The sequence below is a fragment of the Xyrauchen texanus genome, chromosome 8, assembly GCF_025860055.1.
Source record: "Xyrauchen texanus isolate HMW12.3.18 chromosome 8, RBS_HiC_50CHRs, whole genome shotgun sequence".
Classification (NCBI taxonomy): Eukaryota; Metazoa; Chordata; class Actinopteri; order Cypriniformes; family Catostomidae; genus Xyrauchen; species Xyrauchen texanus.
In genome coordinates this window covers 30,487,981-30,503,253 of record NC_068283.1, presented here as the reverse complement: position 1 = coordinate 30,503,253, position 15,273 = coordinate 30,487,981, and the positions used below count along the sequence as shown (strand labels likewise).

Sequence of the window (15,273 nt, the reverse complement as noted above, 5' to 3'; positions counted from 1 at the left end):
GCATAATAGTCTCTGGTATAAATTAATAATTAATATTTTTTACAGCATTAAAAGATCTTGGTTAATGTTAATTTATAAATAGTGCATAATATTGTTCATTGTTAGTTTATATTAACTTTTAATGTTAAAAATTGTATATGTATATTTGTATATGTATAAATTAATATTAACCAAGGCTATGAAAAACTGAAAATGCACTTGATTTGGCAAAATAAAACAATCCTCCTATGGCCTCACAAATTATTTGCATTAGATTCTATAGAAAATGCATGGAACCAGTGCTACAAATATTCTTGCAATTGTTGCACATAATAAATATGATACAAAGCACAATGAGATTCAGTAAATGAAATGATTTAAAGAAATTTATTAGCATTTGTACAAAACATTCCAAATACATTTTAAACAGGGCTACTGACATAAGTCAGAGTGCCACATTTTATTTTTGACTGGAATAAAACAAGGCTGTGAGGGACAAAAGTACAGTCTGTTCAATGGGTTGTACTGTTGTTTAAATTTATATTCATCCCTAATATGATGAATCATTGGAAAACTAAATATTTTCAGTAGACAAGTTACTCCAGAAAACAAGAGTTGTAAAAATTACAAGTGATTAGATGTGACATTCATACAGTGCATGCCGTTGTAGGTCAGCCTTGTTTTAGTTCCCATCAAAAATGATTTCTAACAAACAAAATATATATCCTTTTGCTCTGTTGAAACATGCCAATTAAATCATAATTATAATTATGCTTTTATTACCATCACCTGTATCATTGCAATTTTGCAAACCTGGATTCAAGTACAACTTTTCATGGAGTCCTACTTTTATATCACTTAGAACATCATTTTTAATTCTCAATTTTCATACTTTCCAGTATCTTTGAATTCAGGGGAAGCGAGTGCACAGTTTCGAAAGGCCATAGTTTCACGCTTGGATACACATGGAATAGTTTCTAATAGTAACAAGTATTTGAACAGACAATTATGACTTAACAAAGACTTTTGTTTTGTGATTGACCAATCACAGGACACTGCACTCTGAATTCATAGGATATCGCAGCAAGCAGGACAAAGATCTACTGGATGTCCTGTGTGTTAACAAAGATAATCTGATGCAGAATGAGAAGAACAGTAATCTCGGATTTCTGTGAAAAGAAAAAAATATTTTTGTGATTGTCAGCACAAATGAAGGACATGTTCCCTTTCACATAACAGCAGCAGATGGTAAGCACAGAGCAAAAATAACAAGGTATCCGGTTTCTGAAGAATATATGCTTCTGGTATCTGCTTCTTCTTTACAGGAGAAGCAGATTTATTTTAATCAAGTGTATTCTAACATTATGGGGAACCACTCAGTGGCCACTTCATTAGGTCCACCTTTCTAATACTGGGTAGGAAACATCTTTGCTTACAAAATGTATTCTGAATTGGATGAATTCAACAGACATAATATATAATATAACAATGACATAATATAACTATTACATAGTTGCACCAGATATTGAGTTATATCAATATTGGGAATCTACTGTTCTTATACATCCATGCTCCATTAGATCAAGACCTAATGTGGACATTGGTATATACTAAAGCCAATATTAATAACCAGCTTGAGATGATGTGTGCTTTGTGACATGGCTGAAATGCGTACAGTCAGCTGTTGAGCCCCATAACTACAGTATCGTCGGCAAACTAAGGGGCCATTCACACCAAACAGATCAGGACGCAGTTGTCTTGAGACACACTTTTAAAGCTGAAGTTCTTTTTGACCTGACACGTGTCTAAAAAAAACTTGTCACTCCTGTGCGAAACTGCGAAAAAAACATTGAGATGTGCCGCAAGGACATCCAGGACCCAGAGAGATGTATTCAGTTAAAAAGAAGATGATAGGTTCTAGTGTATGGTTGTGTTGAGTGCTTTCCTTAAGTCAATGAACCTCATTCTGACATGTCTATGAAGTCTATGTTTTCCACATGGGTAAGAGTAAGGTGGGTGGCAGCGCCAGAGGAGGAGGCTTGATTTGTGCCATAAACAGCTGATCTTGGAACAGGCTTGTTTGAGGGATGTGCTAAATATGACTCTGAAGACATCTACAACTAGGTGAGCTCCTTTAGCACATGTCTGGGGATACCATTCAGGTCAGATTTTCAGAGGGTTCACTTTTTATAGGGTTCTCCTAATCTCTTTTTGTGTTCCACGGAATAAAGAAAGTCATATGGGTATGGAAAAACACATGGGTGCATAAATGCTGTGTTTCTTTTTTGAGTGAACTTTCCATTTAAATGCCACATCTTAGGGTCTGAGCAAACAATGGACCCGTTCCATCCTTAGCTTACAGGAGTGGAAACATGTGTTGTGTTCTTCAGCTTGATGCCTTCCTGTCTGCTTAAACCAGTCTGGCATTGTCCTCTGACTCTCTTATTAAAGTGATAGTTCACCCAAAAGTGAAAATTCTCTCAACATTTACTCACCCTCATGCCATCCCAGATATACATGACTTACTTTTTTCTGTTGAACACAAACAAAGATTTTTAGAAGAATATGTCAGCTCTTTAGGTCCATACAGAAGCAATTTAATAGGTGTGGATGAGAAACAGATCAAATTGTAAATCCTTTTGTTACTTTAAATCTCCACTTTCATTTTTACATCTGAAAGTGAAAGTTAAAGTGTTAAATTGTTTTGTATTATTTTCATATAATAATCCGGTGGAATTTGTTACACCCAGTGACACATTTGCTCTTTGAGCTAATTATGGCAAATTCAAAATCATTGGGCTCTGGAGATATTAAGAGACACTTACATGTTCAAGATGAAAGCCCTGAAAGGCCTGCAGTCTGGGAACTCTATTTGGATGGTGCGGCCAGGGAAATTCAGTGTCAACTGTCCAACATGTTTGCGATGATGACGAAGGTTGTTGCTGACTTGGAGGATCACGCTGTAATATGTCAATCGATTACAGCGATGGAAACAAAATTCTCTGGGTCGGTTGCAAGAGTGGCAGATGTTGAGAAAGGGATCGATTATCTGGAGTCATCGGAGATGGAATTATCCGCTAATCTGCCCGCGACCAAATTTGATTTAGAACATGTTCTTGGAAAAGCTTGACGATCTTGAGAATAGGAGCCGCAGAAATAACATCCGAATTGTTGGAATTCCTGAGCATGAGGAGGGCAGAGATATGGTGAAATTCCTAAATGAGCTCTTCCCGAATCTGCTTGACACAACAGGCCATAAACTGGAAATCGAGCAAGCTCACAGAGTCCCAGCTCACAGATCCGCTGAGGGAGACAGGCCCCGATCAATTCTGGCCAAATATCTGAGATCATCTGATAAAGATCTGGTGTTGCACCAGGTGAGGAGCAAAGGAAAGCTTTCTTGGAAGAATCACAGTACTTTCTTATTCCCAGACTGTGCTAATTCGACAAGTGAGAAACACGATCGGTTCAAGGAATGTAAGAAACTCTTACATCAACGGAAGTTAGCTTTTGTGCTGATGTTGACGGCCAAACAGAGAACAGACATCAAGGATGGCCGGAAGGTATTTTTGTGCCCAAAACAAGCATTGTCTTTCATAAAAACAATGAGTGAGTAACCACTGGGTGTTTCCCATGTGAGTGGATCGACTTTCTGTTAATTGACTCAACTATTTGAGGCAGAAGCTGGGCATCATTTTTGTTTCTTTTTGTGTTGGTTCCACCTAGCAGCAGGAGTTTGTGTTGTGGAATGGCACGCCAAGGGACTTTTGCATTAATGGAAGATCACTTTTACACTGAAGTTTTCAGCTAGACTGAGAATGGACACTGGGTGACCACAAAATATCTACATGCCTACACAAAGGATGTCTTTTATTAAGTTGAGTAAGTCATGGTATATATTTTTATGCGGCCTCCGAGTGAATTTGACTCTTGACCATCTGAGGAACTGGGATGCATGCTTTGTTTCTTTTTGTGCTGGTTCCACCTAGCGGCTGGAGTTTGTTTTGTGGAATAACACCGCTTCGGGACAGTTGTGGATGAATCTGTTCGTTCCTTGTGCTTATGCCTCCTGTTGGCTGGAGTTTGATTTGTGGAGTATTATTGCGGGACATGATTATGTCATCTGCTGCACTCATAAACAGCCGGCTCACTGAACATTCGTTTGTCTGTCCGAGGAAACGGAGCGGCTTTTTATCGGCCGGAATTTGTTTTCAGGAGGAACACACCTTTGAGACAGTAATGTGAATGAATATACATATTATTTGTGTTTATTCTGCCTATTGGCTGAATAGTTGGCTATTTTATTCCAAGCAAATGAATGTGATATAGTCAGAGTTAATTTTGACCCTTTAATAAAAAGTTTGAGTGATGTGGGTAGGTAGGCTTCATTATATTTATCGATGATTGGAAAGGTTAATGTTATAAAAATGAATTGTATTCCAAACTTCAACTATCTACTACAGTCTCTCCCTGTAAATGCCCCCCCCCACAGGTTACATTTCAATAAGTTACACTAGCCGGTTGAGAAAGGTACACAAGATTTTGTTTTATTATTATGCGTTCGGTCTCAGACATTTAGCTCATTGGTCACTTCCACCTGAGAGAGCCCCTCCCTGGTTTGGAATTGAGCAGAATGTTCTTGCCCCTTTTATACTATTACAAAGCCTTTCTATTAAACAAACCGGAGAAGTTAAGTCACACCCTGTTATCTTGCATCTGCACGCACTATGGACAAAAGCGTCAGAATTCAGACATTTATTTCAATGTTGCCTCAAGCATATGGCTAAACCCAAATTTGCATATTGGCGAGTCCCCTTTCTGCTGGGAGGAGTGGATTGTGAGGGGTGTTAATATGCTCGGTGACTTATATGAGTGATGGGTTGAGAATGTTTGAAAATTTGGTCCAACATTTCAGGATTTCTAGATCTCAGTTCTTCATGTACTTACAGCTGGGCCATCTGCTCAGTACGATTTTTGGGAGTAGCATACACCCCCCTAAAATGGCAGATCTTCTAGAAGTGGTGATTACGGCTTTTGGAAAAGGTCATGAGCTTAGATAACTGATTCCGTATTTTATATTGTGTTTATTGTTTTGTGTGGATGGAATCAATAAAAATGTTAATAACAAAAAGATTTAGATTTGGAGATTCAGACTGAAAAAGGACATAGATATTGTTCTGTTTATCACCCATACCTATTATATTGCTTAAACACCAATATCCTATGGATTACTTTTATGTTTCCTTTTGAAGCTTAAAAATGTTGGTGCCCATTCACTTGCATTGTATGGACCTAAAGAGCTGAGATACTCTTTTAAATATCTTTGTTTGTGTTCTGCTGAAGAGAGAAATTCATACACATCTGGGATGGCATGAGGGTAAATAAATTACTTTTTACTTGCAAGTTAAAGTACCAGGAGATGAGAAGGTTCTTGAGATACTCAAACCACACCATGTGGTACAAACAATCATTCCACGGTTAAAGTCAGATTGATCATATTTCTTCCTCATTCTGATGTTTGGAATGAACAACAACTGAAACTCTCGATCATGTCTGCATACATTTATGCATTAAATTGCTGGTACATGATCACCTGATTATATGTTTGCACTAACAAGCAGGTTTAGAGTAGAAAATTGCCCATACTTTTACTTTTTTAAATGATAAAGATGAGAGATAAAATGAAAGATGACAATGCAGACTGTACATATAGTACAATTGATTAACAACCTCGCAACTCATCGTAGGTCTGCCTTTAAAGGTTTAAAAGTTATCGTTAAAATCAATTTGCCTAGATAAAATGAATGGGATATTTAATTCCGGAACCTGACTGTTGCACTCTAAACAGGTATATTTAACAAAGAGGGACTAAGAAACAATACACAATTTTTAAGGAACAAGAAATAGGGAAGATGAGATACGTGTAAACTAAGTTCTCAAAATGTATCTAGAGCATTCATGGCACTGCAATTATGTGTCTACTTTATGTGTGTGCCACGACCCACAGATTACCTTAAAACTGCTTCCTGACAAATGGAACAGGGAAATTACCTGCTTTGCTGTTGCTGTAGTTTTTTCTCAATCTCTGACCTAACTTTACTATGTTATGAGGTTTATCGTTAAGATGACACTTGCTCTTTAAATGCTTCTGGCAGTTTGGCATTTTTGGCTTGCCAATGGACAATAAGAGAGACAAAGAGCATTGTCAGACCTGTAGATTGTTTGCGTTGATATAAAAAGTTACTAAATTGTTTCAATATTGCATTTGCACAAGGCAGCATTTCAAATTACACTACATTTTGTTTATAAAAGTCACAGGCGAGCAAACTGTCTTCTCAATAGTCAAAATGCTTGCATACTGCTCCAGGTTTTAGGAGTTAAAATGATACACCGGTTTTTGTTAATGTATAATTTTTTGTAAAGCTGCTTTAAAACAATGTGTGTAGTGAAAAGCACAATACAAAGAAATTTACTTGACTCATATTAGTAAAGGTTGACATACTTTGGACAATACTCTGATAGGCCATTGCTGCAGGAGAGTCTGGAACTTCTGTCAGGAAAGACTTTCCCTCATCACAGCTTTTCCCTTTGGAAAGCAAAATACAGAACCAAATTTAGGGAACTCAAAACTGCTGTCTGCAGATTTTTCTTTAGACACTTTATAAGAACCACAATGGGGAGATTTTAGATACTTTATTGGTCCTTATTCTGACTACAAACTACAATGTAATTTGTCAAACTTCCAAATAGCCAAACCACTTGTGGAACAAACGTGGGCTAGTATTTCATCAAATATATTTTAAAACTGGTTTAAAATATACTCTTCCTTGTGACTGGATTGAGGTTAAGGTGTTAAGTACCTATCCGTGGGTCCAGGGGTACTCTGCCCAGAAGAGGGAGGTTCATCTCCTCACACATCCTCTGTGCACCTCCAGTGGTCGGAGGAAAGATCTGTGATGTATTCTGACAACAGAGAGAGGAGGGGTATCAAAAAACACTAGATAATGAGACAAATGACTGCACACTTTTAACAGATGTGAGCATGAAGACATGGCTACACACTTATTTACAGAATTCAAAGGTCCAAAACCACCATAGACATTGTGGGGGACACATTATCCTAATATTCATATTAGTGGTCAATCAATCTAGGTTTTTAAATGACTGTTGCTTACAATTTTGCATTCCTCCCTGCTCTATTCGGTGGAATATTTGGTGAAACCCTTAAGAATGCAGAATATTTTTATATAAAAAAGGCTATAAGACAGCTGCGTGGGTAAATAATAACACAAAAAACATAATACATTTAAGAGTAGTTAAAGCTACAGTGTGAAATTGCGGCACCATTATCATCACCAAAACAGAATTCCAAAAGTAATCACTGTTTTAAAAGAGATTCCTCCATCATTTGTTGGTTAAACAAACAGATAGTCCCACTCCTAACTCAAAATTGGTTGAGCAAACAGTGAGCCATTGTTGCTGTGTCAGGCTGGATGGGTCGCTCACACTAACAGAAGAATGTTTTGAAAGCACCACAGAGCCCGTTACATTTTAGGTGAAATCAACCTACAAATGGCTCTCTTATAGTTGACTCGGCATCTTAAATTAATAGTTGACATAAAAAATTACCCCGTTTACTCACCCTCAAGCCATTCAAGATCCAATCAATTTTAAATGAGAACAGACCAGAATATAACTTTTTTTCTATAAATCTTGAAATCAGCAGTCTCCTTGGAGCTCAGGATTTAAAGCTCCATTACAATTCCTATAGCGCCATATAACGCTCTGTGCATGCTTCAAGCACTAGGAAGTGTAATTGAGCTTGAAATCAAGATTGTGCCTAAAGACAACTTCAACAACAACTTCTCCTCTCACACCCCTCGTCATACATCTTTTGAATTCCATGCCTTTACTACAATGCATCCAACAAAAATACATGTTTTTGTCATCTATTGCCCTCCAGGTTAGCTGACAAGCTTTCTTGAGGAGTTGGATGTCCTGCTGTCCTCCTTGCCAGAGGATGGTAGGCCACTTGCGGTTCTTGGCGATTTCAACATACACCAAGACAAGACCCAGGCCACTGAACTGAATACTCTTTTGGCCTCATTTGATTTGGAAAGACTACACACCACAGCAACTCACAGATCAGGCAACCAGCTGGACCTAATTTTTACACGTAACTGTACCTTTACACCTCAAATATTCTTGTTACACCTTTACATGTCTCTGATCACTACTTTGTTCAATTCAACATGATTCTCCCATCTATAGTAAAACCGATTCCACCGTTGGTTTCCTTTCGCCGTAATCTCTGGTCCCTCTCACCCTCTCGCCTTTCCACTGATGTCTCTACCTCTCTTCCCACAATAAATTTATTTTCCACGCTTGATGTAAACACTGCCACAGACACAATTTACTCTACTTTAACAACCTGTCTAGACAACATTTGTCCTCTCTCCTCTAGACCAGCACGTACTACACCACCCAGCCCCTGGCTGTCTGACGTTCTTAGTGAACATCGGACTGATCTCAGAGCAGCTGAGAGGAGATAGTGGACATCTAGAAATCCAGCAGATCTAGGTAAATATCAACTTCTGCTTGCAACTTTTTCAGATAATGTTAAAGCTGCAAAAGCCTCCTATTACCAGACCAAGATCAACAGCACCACAGACACTCGTAGCTTATTTAGAACATTCAACACACTGCTCTGTCCTCCCCCTCCACCACCTGACACATCACTGACAGCAGGTATCTTGCCACATTTTTTACAAATAAGGTTACAACCATCAGCAATACATTCACTGCACCACACCCTGTCAAACACCTGACTCCTGTATCCAACCATTCTTTATCTATGTTCTCTCCTTTGACTGACACTGAGGTCTCTAAACTCCTCCTCTCCAACCACCCCACCACCTGTTCCCTTGACCCTATTCCATCACACCTTCTCCAGGCCATCTCTCTGTCCATCTTACCTGCAATTACACACATAATTAACAAATCTCTACTTACAGTAGAGTTTTTTTCCTCACTATATTTAAGCAGGCTCGAGTAACCCCACTGCTGAAAAAACGTGCACTTAACCCCACACAGATAGAACACTACAGACCAGTCTCTCTCATCCCATTCATGGCAAAAACACTTGAAAGGGCAGTTTTCAATCAGAATCTCTCACAGAACAAGCTGCTGGCTGACAATCAGTCAGGCTTCAAAAGTCAAATAAAATCAAGAAAAAATCTGTTTTGAATGCTATTCTGATGCTAGTAAAACTTAGTATGGCACTTTTCATACAAATGTCTCCTTAAAATGATTCGCTTATGTTTTTCCTCTTTTGTAAGTCGCTTTGGATAAAAGCGTCTGCCAAATGAATAAATGTAAATGTAAGACTGCAATGGCAAGATATGCAGATAAATATTTGTTACATTTTGGTCTGTTCTCACCCAAAACCGCTTCACAAGATATGGATTTAACTACTAGAGTTGTATGGATTACTTTTATGCAGCCTTTAAGGGTTTTTTTGTTTTGTTTTTGGAGCTTTAAAATTCCGGTCACCATTCACTTGCATTATATGGACCCACAGAGCTGAAATTCTATAAAGCTTGTTTTAGTTCTGCTGAAGAAAGAATGTCATATATATATATATATATATATATATATATATATATATATATATATATATATATATATGGGATTGCATGAGGGTGAATAAATGGAGAATTTTCATTTTTGGTGAACAATTATTTTAATAAAAAAAACCTGTTTAAAGAAATAAAAGTACAAAACCAACAATATATGGAAAAAAAATATAAATCCTAAAGTATGCAGTGTTTTGCTGGATGAAGATAAATGTATACTCTTACTATACCTTGCACTTAGGACAAACAAAGCCACTCATGTTCTCTATCACGCCTATGATGGGTAATTTGACCTTTTTACAGAATCGGATCTCTTTTCTCACATCCTGCAGAGACACTTCCTGTATATTAAAGAGAAAAACAAATTAATGCCGCATTCTTGATTGAAAAAACATGTGGTTACAAACAGTAATAAGGATAATTTAATAACACTCATTTGTCTGTTATACACACATTTCAAACACCAGGATTTGTATGCTGACAAGAGATTGAGATTTATGGGGTAGCTGCGAAAAGAGATAGTTTACCGAAAAATGAAAATTCTGTCATCATTTACTCATCCTTATGTTGTTCTAAACCCATTTGACTTTTTTCACCTGTGGAACACAAAAGGAGATGTTAGGCTGAATGTCGTTTTCAGTCACCATTTTTCACTGCATCTTTTTCCATACAATTAAAGTGATTGGTGATTTTTTTCAGCTTAACATCACTCTTTTTTTTCTCCACGGAGAAAAAAGTCATATGGGTTTGAAACAACATGAGTAAATTATGACAGAATTTTAATTTTGGGGGAACATTCCTCTAAAGGTAAAGTGCCAGTAAAGTGCCAAGAAGAGTGACCATAACATTTAATTAATGTTTACTTGGTTAATGAACATGTAACAAATAATTTAAGATAAAACACACCTCTATCTAGTTTTTCAACATACCAGCTGCCCTGCAAATAAACAATGATCTTGTGCCATGCATGAGGAAGTATAATCTGCCCTTTCATGCTGCCTTAGCAGCTTGTTTAACTATGAATCACCTCTGATGTTACTAATAAACTGACTGCTATTCAAAGCTTGAATGCTTGTAGGTAGGATATATTTGTGACTTCTTAAAGCATGTCAGATGCATAAGATCTATATGCAAACAATTTTTATAAAGTGCACCTTGACTGAAGACACAAGTAACAAGTTTTTTTGCATGTACATTTGTTCACACTGCTGAGTTCCACCTCACCAGCAGCTTGTATACAGGAAACCCATGTTTTTTTATTATCTACAGTCAAGTGTGAATGCATCTTGTTCCTTTATCATCTCATGAGAAAGATACATTGAATGAACTTAATGTCCACTGGTTGTTTATATTGTTTAATTATGTCATTATATATATTTTTTCAACTTCCTGGAACAAGGCAGTGCTTGGCATGTTTGTGTTGTTGTTCACCTGTGGGGTGGTGATAATGACAGCTCCATCAATGCCAGCACTGCTGAGGTACTGCACAACGGACAAGTGCTCATCAGAAGTTCCTGGTGGTGTGTCTATAATTAAATAGTCCACTTCTCCCCAGTCCACATCTCTCAAGAATTGTTTTATCATGCCTAAACAACAGTAAAACAGAGAATACTTAAAAAAAAAATGGGAAAACCCACCATATATAAACATTTTTCACATGAGATTTGGAAATAGACGAGACCGGAGCTGGTTGTCACACTTTTTATTCCAGTGAATATTTCTCACTGGTTTACATTTGAAAGTTATTTTCTGCATAGCCACATACCTTAAGATATTGGCTACAAAATTATTTTTGAAAACGTTTGTCCAGAAAAAATTACAGTTAATTTAACACATTGACATTTTGTGACAACTTGCCCCAATACCAGGGAACTTTCATTCTAAACCAGTAGAATTTGTTTCATGTGAATATTGAGGGTGACAGAGAACGTGTTTGCTTCATAACCACACAAGAACCACAACACATAGTTTACCCTTGGCTTAATGTTTACCAGTGTGGTTTGATTATGCTTTCAAGAAAGAAAGCTATAATGATGGGGAAAATTTACTTTGGAAGGTAAAACTGACCAAATTTAAACAGGGTTGTTAGTTGTTTGAAACCAACATTAATACCTCTGCTAGAGAAAACACACAGCTTTGTGCAGTTGCACTTTTGACTCCAAATCGTCCAAATTGTTTTTGAGATATATCCTCTGTAACAACTTCCCCGTGAGACAACTAGCACGGGTCTCCTATAGTGCTATCTGTCAACTTTACACTGCATGCCCAACTATTAGGCAAACTGTATTCCTCAGAATTGGTTTATTATTGAATTAATTATTAGTTTATTGTTGAACAAACACAATGCTCTCAGTCAATCCAAAATATAATTGAACCTCAAACCTGAATGTTTAACAAAGAAAAAGTGAGTTTTGTCTTTCTCAGGGGAATATATAAGTGTGCACAATTATTAGGCAACTAAATTACAAAAATAAATTTTCCCAACTCAATTGTTTATTCTCAATTTGTTAGAGTAGGTGCAACAAATAAGTAACACAAAATGACAATTAAATAGCATTTTTGGCCTTTCAAAAATATTCAGTGACCAATATAGCCACCCTTATTTTCAATAACTGCCATGAGCCTTCCATCCATGGAGTCTGTCAGTTTCTTGATCTGTTCACGGTCAACTTTCCCTGAAGCAGCAACCACAGCCTCCCAAATGCTGTTCGAAGAGGTGTATTGACTTCCCTCACTGTAAATATCACGCTTGAGAAGGGCCCACATGTTCTCAATAGAATTTAAGTCAGGTGAGGAAGGGGGCCAAGTCATTATTTGGGCATCTTTAAGGCCCTTGCTGGCTAGCCAAGCAGTGGAGTACTTGGATGCATGTGATGGAGCATTGTCCTGCATAAAGATCATGGCCTTCATGAATACTGAGGACATCTTCCTGTACCACTGCTTGAAGAAAGTACTTTCCAGAAACTGGCAGTAGGTTTGAGAGTTGAGTTTCAGTCCATCTTCAACTCGAAAAGGTCCAACTATCTCATCCTTAATGAAAGCAGCCCATACCAGTACCCCTCCTCCACCTTGCTGGCACCTGACTCTAAGTGGTGCCCGGTGTCCATTAGTGATCCAGCCAAAGGCCCATCCATCTGGTCCATCAAGAGTCACTCATTTCATCCGTCCATAAAACCTTCGAAAAATCTGTCTTCATGTATTTCTTTGCCTAACCTTGATGCTTCGACTAGTGAATATATTCAGTGGTGGTTGTGTTTTAGCCTTCAATGTTCAGTGTTCTTGACCTTGGCCATGTCTCTGAGCACTTGAAACCTTGTACTTCTGGAAACTCCAGGTAGGTTTCAGTTCTGGAATATGGTAGCATTAGAGGATAACGGGTTCCTGGTAGCTTCACGTTTAATTCTTCTCAAGCCTTTTGCATTTAATTTGCATCTTTTAATCTCCATGTGTTTTTTGGTGCCCCAGTTGTCTATTCACAACAAAACGTTTGATTGTCCATTGGTCACGCCTCAATAGTTTAGCTGTTTCAAGAGTGTTGCATCTGTCTGAAAGGCATTTTACAATATTTGACTTTTCAGTGTCAGTTAAATCTCTTTTTTGTCCCATTTTACCTGAAGTAATGAAGCTGCCTAATAATTATACACACCTTGATACAAGGTGTTAAGTCACTTTCGCCACACCCTCCCACATTACACAAATATATATCATCAGAAAATCATTGAATCCAATAAGCATTCAAGTTTATATGGTTTGGAGTTGGAAAATGTGCATGGAAATAATAAGATCAGAATACTCACTTGCCTAATAATTGGGGACGCAGTGTATTCTTACTCTAATTTTAAATGGTTCTACATTACAGTTTTTTTCTACGTTACATTGTTTCCAATTACATTGTCACTAAGTCTGTTTTACATTGTTTTAACCTGCACAAAGTACTGTATGTGCTGGGGCAACGATAGTACAATCGGAGTGCTCTCTTATACTGCCAGTGAATATGTCAATCTCATCATGTAACAGACTCCCACTATTGTTGCATAAAAGATACTGTCCTGCCAAAATCCCCATATTCTGTGTTTAACCCTTGTGCGACCTTCGGGACATTTTTGTCTTTTTCAATCATTTTGCATGTGTTAATGCAAACTACATAAATTTTGCCAAAGGTGTGTATATTTTGGGGAATTCTGATTTTTTTTTTAATTAGTTTATTTGTCAGGGACAATGCAGCGCACATTATTACATACATAATTATCATAGGCAAAGCCATAACAAAATGTGTAAATGTGTTGCATAAAAGGTTTCTATCCAATAGGCTAATTTGCAACCCCAGTCCCTGGTCAGGCCTTTCTAAAAAACATATACCTAAACATGGCGTAGATTACACAATCATGCGTCAAATACATTATAAACACTAACATTGACATTTTACACAATCCCGACCACATTACACAAAACAACACATCACATCCAGCACAGACAAAAATGACTCAATGTCCACATATTTGATTTTCTTTCAGCCAGTGTTTCACCTTTCTATTAAATGTTTTCAGGTCAGTTTCTGTTTTTATTTCTGTTGGTAAATCATTCCAAAAATGGGTCCCTATCACTGAAAAACTTGACTGGCCAAAAGTGGTTTTGCGCCCCTCTGCTATGCAGTTGCCACCCGCTGCTCTCCTAGTGTTTATTTTTGTCACAAAAGGACATAGTACGGCTGGAGCTAGATTATTTGTGCATTTAAAAATCAGCTTAAGAAAAGAAAACTTAATAAAACTATAAAAATCTAAAAGCTTGTATTTCTGTACAATTAAACAGTGATGCCACATAATTGGTTTCTGATCCATAATTTTCAGTGCTTGTTTGTATAATGATATGATGGGTTTGACTGTTGTCTGGGAGGCTTGGCCCCATATAGTAACACAATAAGATAAATGAGAGAGTAACATAGCATGAAAAACAGCAAAGCTGCCTTGACAGGTATATGGTGCCTAATCATTCTAAAACAGTTTAGGTTTGTCCGGACAGTCTTACAGAGTTTATTAACGTGTATATTGAATTTGAGTTGGGAATCCAGAATAATACCTAAAAATCTAAATTCCTCAACTTCCTCTATTGCTTCTTGATCTATTTTAATAGTACATTTAGCTTTTCCTCTAATTGAGAAGCACATAGATACCGTCTTTTTGATGTTAAGCGTCAGATGATTTTCTTTTAAGCCATTGGGATATACCCTCCATTTCCTTGGTCAGGGTCTCTGCTACTATAGTTGGTATCCTAGCTGATGCATAAATTACTGTATCGTCAGCATACATTTGGCAGTTGGCTGACTGACAGCATGTAGGTAAGTCGTTTATATATAGACTAAAGAGCAGAGGCCCCAAAATGGAGCCCTGTGGAATACCCATTGTGGATTGTAATGATGTTGAGAGTTCGGTGTTTATTTTAACACGTTGCTCTCTATGCTCCAGATATGAAGCAAACCAACCGATGGCATGTTCAGAGAAGTTGAAGGTGGTAAGTTTATTCAAGAGTATGTTGTGGTTCATGGTGTCAAAGGCCTTTTTTAGGTCTATAAACACAGCTCCCACAACATTACCCTTGTCCAGCTTACTCTTAATGTGCTCGGTAAGATAACAATTAGCCATTTCTGTAGAATTTTTAATTT

At 37.5% G+C, this 15,273-nt stretch overlaps 1 protein-coding gene across 1 annotated transcript in view; it reads right to left on the bottom strand.

The window, feature by feature from the left end:
* Positions 1-361: 361 nt before the first annotated feature.
* The window catches only part of LOC127647183 (cytosolic Fe-S cluster assembly factor nubp1), a 35,806-nt gene continuing 20,894 nt past the window's right edge, over positions 362-15,273 (bottom strand). The window contains exons 7-11 of the mRNA XM_052131292.1: positions 11,046-11,200; positions 9,845-9,955; positions 6,840-6,942; positions 6,482-6,565; positions 362-1,148 (exon numbers count right to left, since the gene is read on the bottom strand). Coding sequence (XP_051987252.1) covers positions 1,099-1,148; positions 6,482-6,565; positions 6,840-6,942; positions 9,845-9,955; positions 11,046-11,200 — 503 coding nt within the window. The 3' untranslated portion in view covers positions 362-1,098. The remainder of the gene's footprint in view (positions 1,149-6,481; positions 6,566-6,839; positions 6,943-9,844; positions 9,956-11,045; positions 11,201-15,273) is intronic.